At 43.0% G+C, this 22,143-nt stretch overlaps 2 protein-coding genes across 4 annotated transcripts in view; both read right to left on the bottom strand.

Annotated features, from left to right (window-relative positions):
* Positions 1 to 816: 816 nt before the first annotated feature.
* On the bottom strand, positions 817 to 12,941 carry si:ch73-100l22.3 (uncharacterized). Its single transcript, XM_056410003.1, has 10 exons — positions 12,524 to 12,941; positions 10,921 to 11,046; positions 7,706 to 10,301; positions 6,441 to 6,562; positions 3,829 to 3,930; positions 3,292 to 3,408; positions 3,106 to 3,207; positions 2,822 to 2,938; positions 2,465 to 2,547; positions 817 to 2,006 (listed from the first exon to the last, which is right to left on the bottom strand). Exons 1-10 carry the CDS (start codon positions 12,653 to 12,655, stop codon positions 1,847 to 1,849), a joined length of 3,657 nt encoding a protein of 1,218 aa, XP_056265978.1. The 5' UTR covers positions 12,656 to 12,941; the 3' UTR covers positions 817 to 1,846.
* Positions 12,942 to 14,468: 1,527 nt separating this feature from the next.
* Positions 14,469 to 22,143, bottom strand: part of mafgb (v-maf avian musculoaponeurotic fibrosarcoma oncogene homolog Gb) — a 19,941-nt gene continuing 12,266 nt past the window's right edge. For 2 of the 3 annotated variants that reach the window (XM_056408997.1, XM_056408996.1), the window contains exons 2-3: positions 20,630 to 20,695; positions 14,469 to 20,547 (exon numbers count right to left, since the gene is read on the bottom strand). In XM_056408997.1, the coding sequence (XP_056264972.1) occupies positions 20,062 to 20,547; positions 20,630 to 20,665 (522 nt within the window). In that variant the 5' untranslated portion in view covers positions 20,666 to 20,695 and the 3' untranslated portion in view covers positions 14,469 to 20,061. Of the gene's footprint in view, positions 20,548 to 20,629; positions 20,696 to 20,870; positions 20,910 to 22,143 lie in introns of those variants that run through there. The other variant, XM_056408998.1, reaches the window with a different exon arrangement.

Genomic DNA, 22,143 nt, shown 5'->3' with positions numbered 1-22,143 from the left:
TAAAAAAAGATTTATAACAGCTGAGTGTTTGTCAAGATTTGTTTAATACCCTACTTTCATTTGATTTGTTATATACCCTAGATAGGATATTATATTTGAGTTTTCTTATTCTGATGTAACAAACAAATCATAATAAGTGTATTTAAAAATATTTCAGTTGATTTGTGCAAATCCAGAATGCATGACATTTTTTTTTTTTTATTTGCATTACAGAAAATAAAGAACTTCATCACAATATTCTAATTTTCTGAGACAGTCCTGTATATACACACAGCCTATTTTGCATGTTTGTTTTTATTTCATCCATAATTTTTATTTTATTTATAATTTTCTTTAGAATTATAATTTATTTATAATTATTAAATAATAAAGAATATTTATAAGTCAAAAATAGGCTGTATATATACAGCCTCTTTTGCATATGTGTGTTTTAATTGTTCCTTAATATTTTCCATCGCTGTCCGACCTGAAATTCTTTTTAAATGTTGCCTCTTGAATAATGACTTTAAAACAGGAAGAAGACCAATGGCTGATCAGCTTGAAGAGGACCAATGGCTGAGCAGCTTAAGGAAGACCAATGGCTGAGCAGCTTAAAGAGGACCAATGACTGAGCAGTTTAAGGAGGACCAATGGCTAAGCAGCTTAAGGAGGACCAATGGCTAAGCAGCTTAAGGAGGACCAATGACTGAGCAGCTTAAGGAGGACCAATGGCTGAGCAGCTTGAAGAGGAATGAATAAACAGAGCCATCAGCAGGAGGAATGGGGAGAACTGATGGGATTAAACCACAAATAGTCGGGTGAGTAAAGCGTCGTCAGTTCTGTTTTAAGAAACATTTATTACACACAACATACAAATAAATAACATACAAAACAGGTCCAAAGTCTCTAAAAAATAAAATAAAAACGTACATGTGATCGCAAGACACTAGGACATATATTAAAGGCAGCAGACTCACTGTAACTCAAATCTCAAGCTGCATATTAACATTTCTGAAAAAGTAAGCACACTGTCCTTCACTAAAATGTGTACATTTCCTATTTAAAAAAAATTAACTTGTGCCAATACACCTGTTCTGGTGGCAATGAACAAGGCACATCAATTTGACGCAAAAGACTAATTCAATGTAGAACTTCACCCTCAAAGTAGAGATTGAACCGTCGACAAATGGAACAACACTCACAGCTGAATAAATAACAGATCCTTTCCACAGGAGACATTTTGAGGAGTAATTCATCTATTTTAATCATCACTGCATTCCAGTAGGTAGTTTGGTCCCTGAGTCTTGAAGTTGAGCATGCTGGCTCATGGCCAGGGCTTACTTCAGGCTCAACTCTCAACCCTGGTTGCAGGCTGCATGTCTACAAGTTGTGTACAGTTAGCCAAAGAGCAATCCTTACTTGATATCCAAAATAGTATTGAGGCACCATTTGTGTTATTCATTGCATCTTTTCCTGCGTTAACTCATCTTCATAATGTCTGCTGTGAGTCTGAAACACAGCATCTTTCAGGTACACTGCACAGAGCTTTGTAGGACAACTAACTGTCCAACTGACATCTGAACATTAGTAAACTGGTGCAGATGTGGTATATATATTTTATCCCAATCTAAATATCCACTCAATGTGAAACCACTTTGTTGTGGAATAGTGGAACTACCATCACTTTGTTACCCCCTGGCTGTAGAGTGTAAACAATGTCAGAGCACACCAGATAATAAATACAAAGATACATTCGTCAGCAACCGGCATCGCCCTTGTGTGAAACAGAAACTCTCAAATTATTACTTTTATAATATTTAGGTAAGCACAAGAGAGGGAGTTCTCACTGGGGCCGATTAGGAAAGGGTCATCGGGGTCTGGAGGAGCAGGTGCTCTTAGGGACCCTCTGAGGGTTTGCTCTGAACTGTCCTCGTCTGGTGTCCGGCGGCTGCTCGGCAGAGAGCCCGGTGTTGTGTCCGGTCCTCGTCACAACTCCTGTGTGCCTTTCTGACGCCTTTTTCTGGATCCTGCAGAGAAGAGAATTTTAGCCCATGACAAAAATACTGCTTATTAAAAAAGCTCAGAGTGCAAGATTTGAATTTCATTAAAATATTTCAGCTGAATAGTGTGTTTGTGAGGTGGCTGGAACACTAACTGGAAACCCATGAACATGTTTGATTAAATAAAAAAATTTAAAGTGCGAAATCTAGATTCAGATTTAAAATTTAATTTTTTTTATATTTTCATAGGTTGGGTTCATACTGTCCTGATATTTGGAGCTCATGCTGGTACCAAATAACATTTCACGATTATTCACGATGAACGCATGTCTCCATCAGGGTAACGGCGCTGGTTTGAGCTCCGAAATCGGCAGAGATGCCTTCATCCTGTATTTGTTATTCCTTATGAATATGCACGCACACATAAAAACATTTGATCTACGCCGAAATCTAAAGAGAACAGAACGTATCCAGTGAAAACTCACATCATTCCTCTCTTTCTTTCCAGTGATTTTTGTGTTGCAGTTGATAGATAACTCTTTCTTCTGAGATGGCCTGTGTCTCCACTCTAAACAAGTACACACACACACACACACAAGCAAGAACACACACTGGATTAGTATCTGCTCTACCCAGCGTAAATGAACATGTGAATATAACAAATTTCCATGACTTTTCCAAATTCTTTGTGATTTTATTTTTCCTGCCCTGAAAATAACCACATTAAAATTCCATGACTTTTCCAGGTTTTCCATGACCGTAAGAACCCTGTAGATATTACACACACACACACACACACACACACACACACACACACACACACACACACGTGAAGCGGTTACCTGCCGTCTGAGCGCCCTCTTCTTGGCCAGTTCTCTGTCCCAGCTGATCAGCTCCATCCTCTCTCCGGCTGACAGGCTGAAGAAGATGTCGTGGACCTCGTACCGTGCGGCGCGCAGCTGGACGGGGAAACAATTACAGAGCAGGCGACGGCTCGAATGAATGAGCGCAATTATAGTAGCTATTGTAGTGAGTGCAAATGGAGGGGATAATTGCTCATTTGGCAGTGCAGTAGCGAAGATGAGAAAGGTTAACAGATGTTTACAACGCGTGTTTGCTTTAATACCTGCAGAGTGACTCTCTCCTGTAATAAAAGATCCTGTCTGCTCGAGAACTCTCCTCTGCCGGGGCTCTGCCGCTGGAGAGCCAGCAGGACCTGATTTGTGTCCTGGATGCCCAAAACACACGCCGTTTTTATTTGAATACAAACGGTTTTCATTCATTCTGCGAGACAGACGCTGCCTCTACTCACCCCGATGGTGCGCACCAGCTGTGCCACTTGCTCAGTCTTCAGCAGCCTGCGAGCCAGAAAGCCCTTCACGGCGGCTGACAGCAGGGGGCGGTAGAGCTCCGAGAGTGAGCCGGGGGGCTGAGGAAGAGGAGCAAGGGCAAAGAACGAGTGATGGAGAGGGGTGAATAATGAGGACCAGAGGGGAACTCAGAGGAGAATGCTAATTCCATCAATGACAGCCAATTCATTTCCCGCGCAGATTCTCAAGGTCCTTTGCTTGGCATCTGTTTAGCCCATCAGTGCAAGTGGATCATTGTAATGGGGAATAATAAGCAGAGTAATAATGTTTCACTTGTTGATTCAACAGATGTTGCATTAAAGGGACACGTTTGTACAGCATAAGCCTAACTGAGGCTAAGCTGCTGTACTTGAATACGTATGAAAACAGATGAGATCAGTTAACGATCAGGAGGAAGACATCGAGGGGGAAGTCTTTGTTTCATCCGTCTGGTGATGACTAAAACTACAAAATGCTGCCAACAAATGTGATTTTGATACCTGAGCGATGGCGGAAGAGGTCAACTTGTCCCCAAAATGTGAGGTTGAGATGGAGCAAGGAAAGGATCCGCTTTGGCGGTGGCGGTAATGCACTGCCAATGCCTGAGAGAGAGAGAGAGACAGGAGGAAGATACATGAGAGTGGAAGGAAGGAACAGGGGGAGAAATGCACATGTGTGTGTGTGTGTGTGTGTGTTTAGGCGTGCGTGCGTTCATTGGGGAGAAAGGCAAGGTTGGAAAATATCGAATGGGAAAGGACAGCAGATGAGGCAGGAGGAAGAAATTAATTGGGGGTAGAGAGAAAGAGACAGAAGGGGAGAGATGGGGCAGAGAGGCAGGAGGGATGAGGAGCAGAGGGATGACAGGGATGATGAGACAGGAGAGATGGAGGAAATTAATATGGCCAGAGAGTAGGACAAAACGACGTTAGAGGAGGTACGAGACAAAACAAAAGAGGGGGGGGGGGGATGTGAGGAGACGGAGAGAAGAAGAAAAAAGAGAAGGGGAAGGGACCATTAGCGGTGGCACTCCACGGGACGATCTGGCACTTAACCACAGACGCTCATGAATTAAACACATTATCCTTCCCCTTTCTGTGTCAATTCCCTCGGTCCCTTCCCCTCTCCCGCTCTCTCATCACATCACATCACACATGATGGAGGGACAGAGGGGAGTCGGAAATAAGTCTTTTTTTATTATTAAAGAGTTATGTTAATTATATTGTTGTTAAGGATACATAAATTAAACAGAGGCTGTGATTAATAGGGGCAAGGACACCGGCCAAGAACAAATACAGACACGAGCTGCAGAAACAAGAACTGGCTGCCAGAGAACAGCAGGCGTCCTTGAAGTGTCTCTCACACACACACACACACACACACACACGACCATGCCAGCTCGCCTCTTAGGGATGTAATGAAACATTTATGGAAGAATCCCTGTGTGTTTTTTTAAATTTTTTTACTGGAGAGTCTGAAGGTCTCTTGTAATGAGCAGATTTCTGTAGTCCGCCCACGACCCCGGTCTCCAGAAGCAGGCTCTAACCAGTAGGGCGACAACGTGTGTGTGTGTGTGTGTGTGTGTGTGTGTCTGTCTGTGTGCCCACATATGGAGCAGTGCCAGAGTCTTTCAAGGGTCTGCTTCTAGTTTATAAAGAGCATTTAGAGTCAATGTTATATCACAGCTTAGTGAATCCGTTAGCCTAATCTCAATTAAAAAAAAAAATAGAAACACATTTTATTTTTTTAATTTCTTATAGGTGACTTTGGGTGGAGTCGAAAACCTTGGGCGAGTGAATTATGTTTGCCTTTCAAAGGAAGGACGTTGTGCTAGATCTGTACAGCAATAGCTGATGCAATTTAATGCAAGAAGCGGACCAATGGGACGCAGGAAGTCTCAATATGACCGTTTGAACCATGTTGGAGTTAGGAAAAAAAAGCCTGGTAGTTAAAAACATGTTATTTCACGTTTTCTTTCTTTATTGCCCTTTTTACCGCTTAATGAAGGGGAAACATGAGCACAAATTCAAGAAGGGGAAAAAAAAGCGTTAAAGTGAACAGAGCTGGTCATATTCTATATCTCCTTCTTACTGAGAACACATCCCATGGGGCTCCCCTGCAGTTTGGGGATTAAGATGTCGATCGTGAACCGCAACGTCTTCAATTCGACTTCATCGGGGGGGGGAGGGGGGGCTTTGTTGCATCTCTCGCTTTATTTCCCATCATCTCTCTCCACACAACATTCACAGCTGTAACCTTTGTGAGAAAATATCTTCCTAAAACAGAGAGGCTCCCTGGCTTTGGCAAACGTTACACACACAGACCGACATTGTCGATTTGTTGGGGAGTAACAAACGAAAAATATCGAACAATGCCCACATTTTCTTTCAAAGAATAATAATTAGGCAACATTTATAAAAGAGCTCTAAAGGTGCGTTCACACCAAAAGCGAAACTATTTTTTCGCGCGACCGAATCCCATGAAAAGTCAACGTACAGACGCTTGTGGCTGCGAAAGACGCAATATTTTCCCGGGCGGCGTGTTTGGGGCGTTGCGATGTGGGCGACGCGTTTACAGCGGCACGTTTTCAGCGGCGCAATTTTCGCCCCGAGTTGAAATATTTCAACTTTGAGGCGGTCATCTCGCAACTCGGGCCAATCAGCTCTTGAGTTCCGCTCTCGTAGCGCTGGAAGCGGAAGTCTTTCAGACGTAACAGTAACTTCATCGGTGAAAGTGACCGAGCTGAGTGAGCCTACGGGTGATGTCATGAACCCAAACACGAGGGCGTTAGTGTGTGGGACGTCCACGACAAATATAAAGCAGAACTAGTGGTTAGTTATTCTGGTGGATGAAGGAGATGATAACGGTCTTTACGGAGACGAGACACGGAGATAAGCCCCGCCCCTCGCGGAGCGTCTCGACGCTCATGACCTGAACACGGCGAATGGTCGAGCGAGTAAACTCACGCATTTTGGGCGACGCAAAAAATAGTTTAGCTTTTGGTGCGAACGCAACTTAAGATACCGACTTAAAATGGACCATTGACAAAGTGTTGTTGCTGCCTATCCGGCGACATGTTTGACGTCATGTTCTAATGTACTTAATGTCGTCTCACCTGCAGGAGCTCTTCTTGTTGTCTCCGGTGCTCTTCTTGCAGGGCTCGGACCTGAGCGGCGTGGGCCCGTTTCAGTTCTTCCTGCTTGTCTTCTTGACCGCCGTGGTACGAAGGCGCGGCGGCTGACGGCAATAGACGTGTAATATGTGGTCACGTAATGTGTAAAAAACAAAAACAAAGACAAATACAGCAGGATGTCCGTAGGGTCATCTATATACACTACCGTTCAAAAGTTTGGGGTCATCCAGACAATTTCGTGTCTTCCATGAAAACTCCCTTTTATTTATCAAATGAATTGAAAATTGAATAGAAAATATAGTCAAGACATTGACAAGGTTAGAAATAATGATTAATATTTGAAGTATTAATTGTGTTCTTCAAACTTCAAGCTCAAAGGAAGGCCAGTTGTATAGTTTATATCACCAGCATAACTGTTTTCAGCTGTGCTAACATAATTGCACAAGGGTTTTCTAATCAGACATTAGTCTTCTAAGGCGATTAGCAAACACAATGTACCATTAGAACACTGGAGTGATAGTTGATGGAAATGGGCCTCTATATACCTATGGAGATATTTCATTAGAAACCAGACGTTTCCACCTAGAATAGACATTTACCACATTAACAATGTATCGTGTGTATTTTTGATTCATGTTATCTTTTTTGAAAAAACAGTGCTTTTCTTTGAAAAATAAAGACATTTCTTAGTGACCCCAAACTTTTGAACGGTAGTGTATATCAATACATATCTTTTCTATTTTGTTCCAATATAACAGAGCGATGCAGCGCACACTTAACCGACATTACGCCTACAACAAATAACAGGGTTCTTCTTACACATTTGGACCAATGGATTTCCAGGACTTTTCCAGGACTTTAAACCAAATTTTCATGGCCAAACTGAAATCTCGGCAAAAACATGAACAATTTAGAACATTGTGCGTATTGAGAGCGTAGGCCGGCTTATATTTTGAGCGTCTTTCTTTAAAAATCATATAAATTATTTCAAACTCGGTGTAAATGAACAAGTGATTATAACACATTTCCATGACTTTTCCAAAACTTTTATGATTTTCGTTTTTTCCATGACTTTTCCAGGCCTGGAAATCACCATTTTAAAATTCCATGACTTTTCCAGGTTTTCCATGACCGTACGAACCCTGAAATAACTATGGATGGACTTTTAGCTCCTAATATACTATAATTCTCGTATTTCGTCGTGATTCACAATAACAGTGTTCTGTAGATGCATTCTCTGGTCTTACCTCTAGGAGTGCTGGAGTGAGGTCTGACCACAGAGTCTGCTCCTCTGCTGGCATCCACCCTCCGGTCCCATGTCTCCTCCGCCGTGTGCATGAGCAGCCTCCGTTTGACCTTGGACGCCCCGCCCTCGCCCCCACTCTCGGGGGTCAGGCGTTTCTCCTGAACGAGACGACCCTTCGGCCCCCCGTCGGATCCCGAGCCTCCGAGGAGCCACAGGCCGGACGGCGCGTTCACGTCGTACGACTGGTTGAGGGACGGCGATTGGGTCGAGTCGTGACCTTCTCCTGCCGGCCCGGTCCTGCTTTCTCCTGGACGGTTACCGGTGTCCGAAAGCACCGAGACGCTACGCGGAGCCGCGTTTGCCGACGGGGCGTTTCTGAAGGCGTCGGGAATTCGCTGCCGCTGCGTTACGGAGAGGATGCGTTTGGCTGTCGGCTTTCTACTGCCGCCGTGCTGCCCGTGAGTCTTCGGGAGTCCTTCTCCACATGTGCCCTGCTCCTTCCCTCTCTCTGTCGCTGAGGCTTTGACGAGCCTGAGCTCGGTTACGTCAACCGCCTCGGTTTCTTTCACCGTGAGAGTATCGTCGTCTGTGTCCCATCGGCTCGGTTCGGGTCCTGTATCATCCTGCATTTTGTTGAAATTGTCGGATGATAGTCTTCTCTGCCACTCCGCGTACCCATTGTCTCGTTCTGCGTCGTTGCTATCGCCGCCATCATCATCGTCGTCATCATCCCTCACTTTGTTCGCGCAATACTCACAATCACTGTGACAAGAGTGCTCGATGCCTTTGAAACTCAACTTACTCTGCGTCTCGCTCTCAGTCTGCTCGTGATTTTCCACGTTTTCCGTGAGGGAGGACTCCAGATCCGAGATCAGTACTTTCAAACTGGACAGATTGGACTCAAGCTGATCTATGTGATGTGAATTCCTGACTAAGCTGCTTGTTGCATCACCGTGTACCGTGAGATTCACCGTGGGAGGAACTGCTGTGGGACCGTTACATCCCAGGTTCACTTCTCGGGCCTCGTGGTCTTCAATCGAACCGGTCTCGACCGAGACTTTCTTCGAGGTCTTAGCCCCATCGAGAGATTCTTCATCTTGGATTCTGCTTCTGCGCTTGAAACGCACGGGACTCTGACAGAAATTAGGGGCTGGGATACTGTGATATTTCCCAAAACCGTTATAAAAAGCTGCAGGACAGCTGGTCAAGTAAAAGGCTGCCTGGACAGGCGAGGTCGATGTGGGCTGTTGGAGAAGGGAGGTGCTGATTTGTTTCGGCTCCGTTATGACCTCTTGTGAAACGTTAAGCGTATTATTTGTGAAGACTGTTTCTTCCTCAACAGTAGTGTTTTCCTTAGAATGTCCATCTCCTAGTAAATGTGTGCCTTCAGATTTAAAGGTGGAGTCAATCTCAAACATCCTCTCATTTTTCACAGATTTCTTTGCCGACGTTTCGGCAGGCAGGATAAAAGGGCCTCTGCTCTCTTTAGTTTCCCCCCCCTCTGTGGCCACGGTCCTTTTGTCAGGGAACTCGTCATTCTCCTTATCAGAGAGGCTCTGCTCCTCCTCCCTCGTCTGTTCTTGGGTCCTCTCCTGAATTCTAGTGTTTTTGGCTTGGTTCCGAAGCGAGCGCTGACACCGCCGATACTCCTGAGATTTCTTTAGCAAGGCCTGGAGGCTCAGACGATAAGGCTCCTCGGATGGATTTGCTTCTTCTGCACGGTTGTCCGCCGGGTCGGATTCTGTGGCGTCGTGTTGAATATGCAACTCTGGTGTTGGACTGTGATGGGTGCTTAATGTCTGCGATAACTCTAGATCGTCTGTAAGGCCACTGTTTTCTGCTGATGAGACTGGGCCATCAATCCTCTCCACATTGTGATCTTTGTCAACGTCAGGCACTGTGCTGAAGGGAAGGTTATCTCCGCCCTCTGGGCTGTCCAGAGGGCTGCTTTCAGAATTCTCTCCTCGTGAAGGGGAACATATGACTGAATCCTCCTTGAGCAAGGTGCAACAAATGTCTTGTACAAGTATTAAGCTATTACAAAAAGAGGACTCCAGTCCACTCCTTTCCAATTCCTCTCCATCTATGGGTGGGTAGTTAATGATATCTGGCATCTTGGCGATTGTGTTTGAAGTGTTGTGAAGGAAAAAGCCATCCATATTATTATTTATATTATTAGCTTCCTCGTAGGATGTAACGCCATGGCTCTGTCTCTCTGCATCAACCCTTCCAGAGACACTGGTGGTGTTCTCAACATTCTCGTAGGTCACATAGCCAGAGGACACCGACTGGTGGATTGGCTGTGAGCCCTGCTGGCTGTACTGTTGCTCAATAAGGCATTCTTCCTGGGAACTTTGCTGAGGTGTCACATTTGAGGCAAACAAATCACTATCTGTAGTTGATGTCAACGGAGGGAGAGAATCATCTTCCTTTTCTTTCCTTCCGGTTGGGGGTGAGAGCAAATGACTATCCGTTGTTCCTATGCGTGAATTGCTCTGGGAAACAGCTCCACCACCAATGGTGTTATGGGCGTGTGAAGATGGGGTGTTAATCTCAGACTCGCGAAGCAACTCTTCTAGTGTCGGCGTCTTCCTTATCTACAGTTCATAAAATGAAACAATTAGGCCCAGTCAACTCGGTGTACAGTTCAGCCAACATGAGGACATGTGACATGAGTTTCCCCTAATATCATGAGATCAGAGAAAAGGAGTTTTCTAAATTTGAATAAAACAAAGCGGGCATGACAAAATGTGACATGAAATTAGTTTTAGTTTAGTTTAGTTTAGTATTTTTCGATCAGCAAAATATACAAAAATCAAAATTCAACAAAAGAAGAAAGTGGCTGACCGAAAGGGTCAAGGCTGAAGCTATCAAGCTTATAAATGCCCTAACCTATGATTTCACGAAAAATTTTATTTCAAAGAACCATATACATATACCTATATATATATACATAAACATATATACATATACACATGTACATACATATACATATACATACACATACATACATTCACACACACATATATACATATACACACACAAATACATAAATACACACACATTCACACACATACATACACACACAAATAAAATAATGTCTAATGATGACTATTTATTCAAAGAAATAGTGTGTGTTTGAATATGATTAAATAGTCTAAGTAAAACACAAAAACATGAACATGAGGATAGATGAAAAGTCGGGACTTATATTACCTGAACACTGCGTAGGATAGTTTGAACATAGGCCATTCTTGAATAATCCTTTAACTTGTTCTGGACAGCCGCTCTCTGCGCTGCATCTCTGAGTCGCTGCATCTCTTCTCTCTGCGTCCCTGTGAGCTGTTATCATCGGAAAGCAGACATGAAGTGTGTTATGCATGTTGAATAACGGGGCTGGTCCTGATGATTATTTACGATTATCATGTTCTTTATTTTTTTAGATTTACCACGAGAAATAGTGAACACTAGAGATGCACCGATCAGGTTTTTTGTGCCGATCACCGATCACTGAAATCAGTATCTGCCGATCTGATAATACCGATCACCGATCACGGTGTCGATTGAAGCATTCTATTTATTGTGTAGCATTATTGCCTAGGACTATGAGGAAATACATATATAAAGCACCTCAAACATTAAAGAAATTACAGATTTCTTTAAACATTTAGGACTTTTACTTTGAAAAATGTCCTAATTGATACATTAAAATTGTTTGATGGCTATTATAGGGGATTTCAGTTATGTATGGAACACATCTGCATCATTCATTTCCTGGAACTCTTGGGGAAATCTATATACAGGACTTTTTTTAACATACAAAAGTCAGACTTATTTTAATAAACTCTTCCTTGGTACAGTAAAAATGTTTTAATGTTAGCATAATTTAAGCTAAATCTCAGAAACGATCTATAAAGATACAAAATCAGTTCATTGTTTACTTTTATATGCTAGTGTATGATTTGTCGACATCTTATTTTGAAAAACGGATGTTGTTTCACGTGGTTCTTTCCGCTAACTTTTCAAAACCGGATGTTGTCACTTAAATCCTTCCGCTAACTTGATCAAAACCCGCGCGCTCCTGATCGAATGCGTTTACCGTGAACATCAGTCTATAGGGGCTCAGACATGTGAGAGTCGGCTGAGTCGACCCAGAGATTCAACTCGGGGGACGGGGACGCCGCTCGGTGGTGAGGATCCCCTCGTGGACCTCTCACTCTGCGGCCCTCGCCGGGCGCATCGTCTCCGTTGCGATTGAAACGCCTCTGATAGTTTTTCTCGCAGATGTTACGTCATCTGATCGGCCGTTTTGATCGGCCGTTTTGAGAACGCCGATCAAAACCGATAATGGGAATATCGGCCGATATGGATCAGCGCCGATCAGATCGGTGCATCCCTAGTGAACACTGTCCATCACAAATGGATAGGGCCCCACCACCCGTTTAAGGTGATAGCTTGCTATGTCCAACCATCACTTAAAAACCCAAATAATGTCGTAATAACTTTACAATAATATAGGTTGTATTCATTTGACAAGCTGGACAAACTTGTGGCATTTTGCTTAATAACTTCTATGAATAATGAATTTTAAAAAAAGAAAAATAACTTATATTCATAATTACTTTAATATTTAATATTGTAATATTCGTTCTAATCCACACAGTAAATTACTAGTAGTCTGATCTGACATAACCTACAAAACAAAGGCAGCGTGATACTGTTCAGGCTATATTAGTGTATGTAGGGCGTCTTGTTAGCTCATATTTATTTACCCAATCGTGTTCATTTGAACATACATATCGTAAACATAAGACCGTACCAGGGGAGGAAGGATGGCTCGTCCATAGAAGCGGATCAGAGAAGATGCAGGTGGAGGTGCGCTGTGTTCCTCCTCCTCCTCACTTTTCCTCGGAGAGAGGCGAAGCTGCACAAACGTGTCGTAGTCCTCCATCAAGTTGCATCAGGTTGCCCAGTTGAAGGACCGATTCACCGCAATACACCGGCGATATCCTGATTGATTGATTGTTGCTAACGTTAGCTGTTGAACTGTAACCCTCGCGAACCAGCTAGCTAGCTAGCTACCGGTTTAGCTGTCGTTGGTATGGCAACGAGACGAAACACATATCGAAGTATAGTTAAAAATAAGAGAAGCGAAAGTAGAGAGTTACTTGTGATACAAAGGCAAAACTAAATAAAGTCTGACGAGCTACCATACAAAAACAATCCCCTCCAGGAAGGACGTGTGTTTACATGTTTGCCGCCTCTCCTCCCGGTAGCAACGGACGGGTGACAGTTTGGAAATCGCCAAAGCGCTCTGAAAAACCCGGACTGGATTTCCGGCAAAGATTTGGATTTACCAAAATAAAACAACGAATATAACAATTCTAACACAACACACGACTTCAACTCACGAACACTCGAATCCCATTAACCGAACACATAAAACAAAAGTATATGTTTCAACGATATTGCTTGGAAACGTGTATTTATGGTGATTAAAATCTCCAACGCGCTCCATGTTTTCCCAGGATCCAGACCTGTCGGAGACGAACGGAGCCGGTGATAACTTGATACCGCCCCCTATCGGCCGGAATGGCGAAACACACCTGTGGCCTTGATTCTGTATGATAGCGCTGAAGAATTCAAAAGAAGTATACAGGACTGTCTCAGAAAATTAGAATATTGTGATGAAGTTCTTTATTTTCTGTAATGCAATTTAAAAAACAAAAATGTCATGCATTCTGGATTCATTACAAATCAACTGAAATATTGCAAGCCTTTTATTCTTTTAATATTGCTGATTATGGCTTACAGCTTAAGAAAACTCAAATATCCTATCTCTAAATATTAGAATATCATGAAAAAGTATACTAGTAGGGTATTAAACAAATCACTTGAATTGTCTAATTAACTGCAAACCTGCACTGCAAGGGTTTCCTGAGCCTTGACAAACACTCAGCTGTTATAAATCTTTTTTTTAACTTGGTCTGAGGAAATTTTATGAGATAGGATTTTAGAGTTTTCTTAAGCTGTAAGCCATAATCAGCAATATTAAAAGAATAAAAGGCTTGCAATATTTCAGTTGATTTGTAATGAATCCAGAATGCATGACATTTTTGTTTTTTTAATTGCATTACAGAAAATAAAGAACTTTATCACAATATTCTAATTTTCTGAGACAGTCCTGTATAGTTAAAATTGTGCAGAACATTTCAGCCATATCCGTAATTATTATTAAAATATGTCCATTCCATTTCTATTAATCAATGAAACTGTTATTCACTCTCAAAATGAGTTGTTTTGTCATATAGTCATTCATCAATGTTTAAAATCAAAGCAAGTTATGGTTTATGGTCTTAATTGTTACACACATTAAAAAAGATGAATATGTATAACGTATTTTTTTTTTAATTAATCTATTTCATACAAAGGTTTCTGTATATAGGCCTGTTATTTTATACAAACAGGACAGATCAGTATAGTCTGTCTGAAGAAAGGCCGTCAGTGGTAAATTATTAGTTATATATAATCTTTATATTTACATTCATAGTAATGAAGACACTTTTTGGAGGAAAAATGTTGATTAATCAAATGTGGCGATTAAAATTTGTGAGACTTATAACAGGGGAGGTACAGAAATGTATCCATCCAGTGTATCCTGATTTAGTAAACAAGTTACATGTGTCAACAACACGCTATATTTTCATTTATTACATGAAAAACAGAAATAATATGGCTGTGAATAATAATATACTAAACAACTGTTCCATTAGAAAACAAGTTTATTGGTCATATACAAAATAAAGTAAGCTGTTTATCAACAAACATACAGTATATACATCAATAAATTAAAAGATGCATCAGACCGGTGATGAAACAGCTAATTTCATGATTACCAATACCTTGTCATCATCATCATCATCATCATCATCACTTACGTATCTACAAATTGCCCCAATATAAGTACAATAATTTAGTGGAAGATAAATACTTACAAAGACTGTCACATTTTAAGTATTTTCCCATATAAAGTACTATCATAGAATAATGTATTACACCTCATACAGAAATATTACAAAACACAGAATGTCCCATTACAAGGGCTCACTACTTTTCTATAGCTCTAAACTGATACTTTCAGAACACAAAAATATAGCCATGAGTAACTCACCAGTGGACCCACGTGTGGTGTGATGGGCGACAACAATGTGACCTTGAGTACAAGTAGAGAAGTAGACTGTTACAATAAGATGATATAAATAAGAGAATATGATAATGTGAAACCAAAAACTCTTAAGAATTGTATGCGAGAGGCTGTGATACTGATAAGAAGAGGAACGAAGAGAGAGAGAGAGCAGCAGAAGGGCGTACAAAACAAACATTATTGATGAAAACACCAAACAAACGATCAAAGGAACCTCTGGTTCATTTACTCTCATCGATCGGCATTGGAGGTGAAAGGGCTTTTAGAGTCCAGTGGCGTGATTCACTCCACAGGAAAACCACCGAACGACGACATACCAATCAGCCGAGCTGAAAGATAAGAAGTTAATGATTTGCATCTTCTCGAAGAATTGAATGTTTTTTTTGAAGGAGAGCTCGGCAGCCCGCTGAGTTAACTCGCTGACACTTTGAAAAAAAGAAACGGGGGTATGTGATATGTGGAATGGCGAAAGGGTTTTCATCAGATGTGTCTCCACCACTCCTTTCTGCCTCTAAAATATTTATAGATGTGGTTTAAGAGCTGTTGCTCGGGGTTTGAGGAGAGATGTCTTTTCATAAAGGAGGTCGTGACCTCGTTACAGGCAGTGGAAGAAAGGTCAACGCGTCTTTCAAGCTCATAAATAAACTCTGCTGTGAAAAACCGCCGAGCTGCGTCCTCGTTGCTAATGGTCACTCGTGGTCAGCTGATCGTGTCTTAGGAAGAAACTTCTAGAATGTTTTCACCTCATTTGTGTCATAACAACCCGACACATCTTCACACTGGAGAAATACGACAACCGCAACGTGTGAAAAGTCTGGAAGACGTTCGTAATTATCTTCAGGCCTTGCATGACAGCTACTTTGCAGTATTCTCAATTAGAAATGGATAAAAATTAGATTTTTATGTCTTTACAGTCAATTATTAAGTGGCACAGATAAGCCAGTTTAAAAAAAAAACAGAGACTAACCGGAGCTGGCGTTTATAACCCAGAACAAAATGCTAAACGCTCTGCATAGAAGCTCTATAACCTTGTCACGCCACACAGGTATACCTGCAATTATAAAAAACAGACAACTTGACACAACCACCACCAAAGTCTCACAGCTCCTAGTGTGGCAGGGAGTTCTAATTCTGCCTCACAGTTTGCATAATTGGAAATGTCTACCATGTTGACACATTTACGCTAGAAATATACAGACCGGGTGGAAACACACGTTCGGCACGTACACTTTGACAAGCAGCGGAGAGGTCGGGGTTTTGCTTCATATTTTGCTTCTTCCCATTTCCTACCACACTAAAGAAACATCCTTCTAGAAGCAAATGGAAATACAGACAGGACGCAACTAAACAAAATCAAGTTGATAATCGAACAGCTTTCCGACACATTAAAAATAAAATGCAGAGCACATAGATAAACATAAACTGGGTGTGATGCCTCTGATACCATGGGGTGTATTCCTCTGCCGTGATAAACGTGACACCATTTCACGGTAGAATAAACCTGCAAACCAGTGTTAAGATTAATGGAGAAATCGTGTTTTTGAATCTCAAACTTCCCGTTTCCCTTCCAATGCCTTTGTTCGCCTGTTGGATATTATATATTATGAATGTAGGGTGCAGATGTACACACACACCTGGCTACTCGTAATAACTGCACAGCAGTAGGCTAGTTAACCTTTTGACTTCACAGTGGAAAAGAAGTGGTTCCGGTAAAAGGCTGCATGGACGTAGAGGCTACTGCTTTTTATCATGTACACTACCGTTCAAAAGTTTGGGGTCATCCAGACAATTTCGTGTCTTCCATGAAAACTCACTTTTATTTATCAAATGAATTGAAAATTGAATAGAAAATATAGTCAAGACATTGACAAGGTTAGAAATAATGATTAATATTTGAAGTATTAATTTTGTTCTTCAAACTTCAAGCTCAAAGGAAGGCCAGTTGTATAGCTTATATCACCAGCATAACTGTTTTCAGCTGTGCTAACATAATTGCACAAAGGTTTTCTAATCAGATATTAGTCTTCTAAGGCGATTAGCAAACACAATGTACCATTAGAACACTGGAGTGATAGTTGATGGAAATGGGCCTCTATACACCTATGGAGATATTTCATTAGAAACCAGACACTTCCACCTAGAATAGTCATTTACCACATTAACAATGTATAGTGTGTATTTTTGATTAATGTTATCTTTATTGAAAAAACAGTGCTTTTCTTTGAAAAATAAAGACATTTCTAAGTGACCCCAAACTTTTGAACGGTAGTGTATATAAATGATATTTCGGTAAATGACAAGGTCTTCATTAGGTAAAAAAACAAAAACAATTTGAGGAAATTGTACTTTGTGAAGTTAACCGAAATCTTTGATAGACAAACCATTAAATAGCATAATCATTTTTTTTCTCCACATCATAAAACACCAAATACATTAAATTATTTTCACTTCCCTGACACTTACAGAACAATTCAAAAACAACAAAATATATATATATACAGAACTATGATAAAATATACACAGAGCAAAAACACACTTCAAAAATAAGTTATTGAAAGAGGAGGATTGGGGCCCCATCGTTGAAGGTTCACACCTCGGATACTTTTCCCCAGATGAATACACAATAACGTGAAGCTCGTGAGGTCATGAACCATCACACGTCCTCCTCTCATCGGTCCTTATATCGCTAAAACAAAATAACACCACAGGGACCTGTTCAGAAGGGAACAAAAGCAGAAAATGGGTCTGCCAAAGTGAACTTAACCCTCCTGTTACCTTTGGGGGTCAATTTGACCCCTTTCAATATTTAACGTCTCTAAAAAAAATGATTGACATCTTTTTTTTTTGCTTCATATTTCATGACTTTTCCTAATTTATTGGGGACAACTGGAAAAACCTAAAATTCACATGATGATATGTTTTCAATGTCCTGTACACAACTTATAAATTAGTAAATTTGACCCCGGGCTGTTTTTTACTGTGTAAACATATAAGAAATATCAACTTTTTTATTCATTTAAAGGGCTATTTAGGTAGTCAACAAACAAACATAAAGTGACACTTAAACTTCGGAAACAATATTAATTCTAATAATTTTCTGGAGGTTTTAATTGCTGGGGTCAAATTGACCCCACGGGTAAAATATGTTAGTAAATTTGAAGGTAACAGGAGGGTTAAATTAAATTAAATGCATGCAGATTACGAGCCGATAAGCACTCGACCGCACACACGTGTACGCAGCGCCGAGGCTGAGCGACGGGGGGGCCGCGAGGACGAAGATCTTATGATTAGAGAAAGAGTGCCGGTACCCACAGTGACATCACCCGCTTTGGCCTGAAATCAAAACAAGGATCAAAAGTCATATCCACGAAATGGTGACCGCTACACAAAGCTATTCAGCTATTCAGCAGTTAAGCCACTTTTGGTACAATTGCAAAATAGAGAGGATACTGTATATCAAACAGATCGTCGGTATACCTTTTGTTACAGGTCGTTACAAACAATGCAAAGATAATCGTCTTTATAAAATTCCACACTCTACCGTACATAGATACACAGATTATTGGGAGTATAGGACACCGCGTACGACTACTTCTGTGGTACGACTCGTGTGAAACGACGCCCCATTTGTGCGACCGGACATTCAGAGACACGGAAATCACACGTTGTGTTTAAAAGCAACGCGACTTTGATTGGAGGCCAGAACGTTGCTGTAGAGGTGTCATAAAGTCGGTCGACCATCAAGATCATAAACATGCAAACCAAAGTCATTTTCGTGGAACAGATTTGTGGACTTTTACTCCAAATTAGAACATTAACCAAAAAAAGCATGTCCTGTGCAAAAAAAACAACAACGCTGTTTTTGCAGACACTTGTTTTTTTTCCGGTAAATGAGCGTCCGAGTCACACAAATGGGTGTTCTCAATATGATTAATCTTGCTACTACACAGCTCACACAACAACGCACAGTAAACTGCTGTCTCCACCTGATTCCTGATTAGTTAGTGCTTCACATTAAGCGAACGCCTGCACTGAACCGCCACCGTCCTCCCACGCTCCATGTCCGCTCGCCTTCTTTTTGAGAGGAGCTCTAATGCTCAATTGGCCATTTCCCTGAAAGAAATCCGAAAAACTTATATCGGGTCAGTGACTTCCTGTAACTTTATCCCCTTATGTTCTTTAGTTTTTGGATAAATAATCAATTGCCTTACCCCCCCCCCACTCTTTCTGTTAGATCCTACGTGAAATGAAGAGAATCAGTTTGAATCGGGAAAAAAGAGAGTTGGACATAGGAAGTGAAGAGACCGTAGAAAAAAATACAGCTCACTAAATATAGCAATACCAAAAAACCAACACGCCACAGAATTTCACAGAATTCCTGATACACAACAGTTGACACAGAGAATACACTTTGGACCTCGTGTGAATGACGACACCGTACAAAACAGTAGAAATACAGTCACCACCATCGTGTAATATATATTCGTCTATAGTTCTTTTGTGAAAAAAAAGAAGCTTCTTGGCGATCGGGTCGAGCGTGACGGGACTCTGAAATCAACCGGTCAAATTGTGAATTGTTTTGGCGCCAAAACGTTAATACCGTCTTTCCTTTTTGTCTCGTATGCAACGCACGTGTTAGAATACTTTTGTTTGCGAATTTAAATGTCGACTTCAAATCCTAGTGTGACGGGATTATTTCGACTTTACAGATATCCTGATCTACCAGCAGTGAAACTCGACGCTGAACACGTGACCGATGTGAGTCGCAACTGTACAAAATTGCATGATTGGGTATTTTGGGGGGGGATTCCCCCCCCCCCCCACCACCCTCTCCTGGCCTGGAATAAAAATAATCTCGAATTCTCCGATTTCTCCAGGCTTCCAGTTACCGTGGGAACGCCGTGTATCCGTCCTGTTCTAAATGACCACGGACTCCCGACTTCATAGTCGCAATCATTTCCCTCTGCCTGCATCCTCTCTCTCGCCTGCGCCGATCGGAGACGGGCGACGGGGGGGGGGGGGGGGGAACCCGTCGAGGCGAACGCGGCGGCCGCTGCCTCGCTGTTTGACGTCGGTGCGGGTGGAGGAGAGGCGGCCGGCAGAGAGGAAGAATGACCCCCGTCGCACCTGAACTGCCTCCGCCCTCCCCTCCCTCAAGACCGTGCGTCCGTTTTCGACTTCACTATGGTGATCACGCTCGTGGCTGTCGCCATCTTCCCCGGTATGAACGGCCCAATGACTGACGCCGCCATACCGCCGCCGCCGCCTCCCCCTCCCGCCCTCACCCCGACCCCGACGGCCGGGCTCCGTGCCACGGTCCTGGCGAAGGTCTGCAACGCCTCGTACTTGGACCTCAGAGCGTCCAGCTCGATGCGCATGGACGCGTTCTCGTCGGCCAGCTTGTCCACCTCGTGCTGCAGCCGCGTCTTCTGCAGCTCCAGCTCCTCCTTCTGGGTGACCCGCTTCACCCGGCAGCTGGCGGCGTAGCCCCGGTTCTTCAGGGTGCGCCGCCGTTGCTTCAGTTGCAGGATCTCGTCTTTGGTGAGCCCCCTGAGGTGCTGGTTCAGCTCCCGCACCGACATGGTCACCAGCTCGTCGTCCGTGAGGGTGGTGCCATTCTCCCCCGGCTCGCGCTTCACCTGCAGGGAGACGGGGAGGAAGACGAGGAGTGAGACCCGAGCGGCGTGGAGAGAAGCCGGCGCCAAGCGGGCGCTCTCTTACCCTCAAGGCTTTATCTCCTTTGTTAGTCGTCGTCATGCCACAAGTGCCTTGCTCTTCTGAACAGACCTACGGAGACACGCACACGGACAAACTGTCAGCAAGGAGACGCCTGGAAGAGAGCTGAACTTCTACGGGGAGCGTTTAGAAATACGACCAGGTGTTCCGATTGTGCGTTTGTAAGAAAAATAACGGTTCCTTGAGATCGACAGGAACGCCGTTACCGTGTGTTGATCATACCCACCGAATGTAAATCCCCCGTTATGAGAGCATGTTACAGGACCACGCATCGGCGTCACAGTGTGTGAGCGAGAGTGACTTCCTGCTTCCTGGCGGTTACACTGCAGCACCCACTACCTTGAAGGTCACGTTGATCTCCTATTGGTTGGCTTCAGGCCAATAGGAATGAAACGAGCGTGAAAAGAAGAGGAAGTTGTAAAACATGTGGGAGAGACTCCAGGGGGAAACCAACTGTTAAAGCTCACACACACACACACACACACACACATGCACACGATAATAAATGAAGGCAAACCAAATATAATGATGATTACACATTACTGTACCGACGGATGAACTATAGACAAAAGGATGGCGGTAACACCGGGTGAGAAGTTAACAAAGGGGGAGCCAGGAAGTGCAAAAGATGAGATCAGTCCTCAGAGCGCACGGCTCCACAGACGAGCGTCTCCACGAGCTCTCAGTGAGACGCTTTGTTCGGTGCGTTGATCCGGCTCTCATCTCTCAGACCTGTGTGTGTGTGTGTGTGTGTGTGTGTGTTCGATAAAGGACGGCTATTGTTGCTGCTGCTGAGCGATCATCATGAGACCAGTCATGATGACTCAGCAGATTCCTGATCTCACCCCTCCCCCCCCCCTCCTCCTCCTCCTTCCTCTCTCCCTCTCTCTCTCCCTCTCTCTCCCTCCCCTCCCCCCCCCCCCCCCACACACACACACTTTGACCACCACTTACAACCATCTACCTACTTTCCTAAGAGGTGAGGGTACGAGGGCACAAGGGGGGGTCCACAAGAGGACATGCTTGCGTTTGATTGGCTGTTCAAAGCGCCTGCTTTTCAGCCAAACGTGCACATCTGATTCCGCTGAATCAGAAGTTTTGTGAAACCAAATTGCTGATGAAGGAAGCCCGTTGTCTTACATTTATTCATTCTTACGTATTTCACACCGGGGACACGCACACAAAAAGAAAAAGAGGCAGATTTTGTAAATGCAATAAGTTATATTGCTTCAGTCATTTCCGAGTTGGGTAAACTAATTTCACAAGCTTGAAGGAAGTGATGACATGAGGCAACACATCTCTTCTCCTTTCATTCTTATTCATTCCTGTCAAATCGCACGGCGCCGAGCATGCCAGTGAACCTCCCCCACAATGCACCTCTGTCGGTCTTTGAGGGTGCGTGAGCGCTGCCATGAATCCTACAATTATAAATAGCTGTGGATCAAAGAGAAGCGTACGCTACAAGCACAAGGCATCACAAACAACGCGGGTCGAATGCA

Source organism: Pseudoliparis swirei, chromosome 24, assembly GCF_029220125.1.
Source record: "Pseudoliparis swirei isolate HS2019 ecotype Mariana Trench chromosome 24, NWPU_hadal_v1, whole genome shotgun sequence".
NCBI lineage: Eukaryota > Metazoa > Chordata > Actinopteri > Perciformes > Liparidae > Pseudoliparis > Pseudoliparis swirei.
The sequence above is the reverse complement of the archived record's forward strand: the minus strand, read 5'-3'. Positions and strand labels throughout refer to the sequence as shown.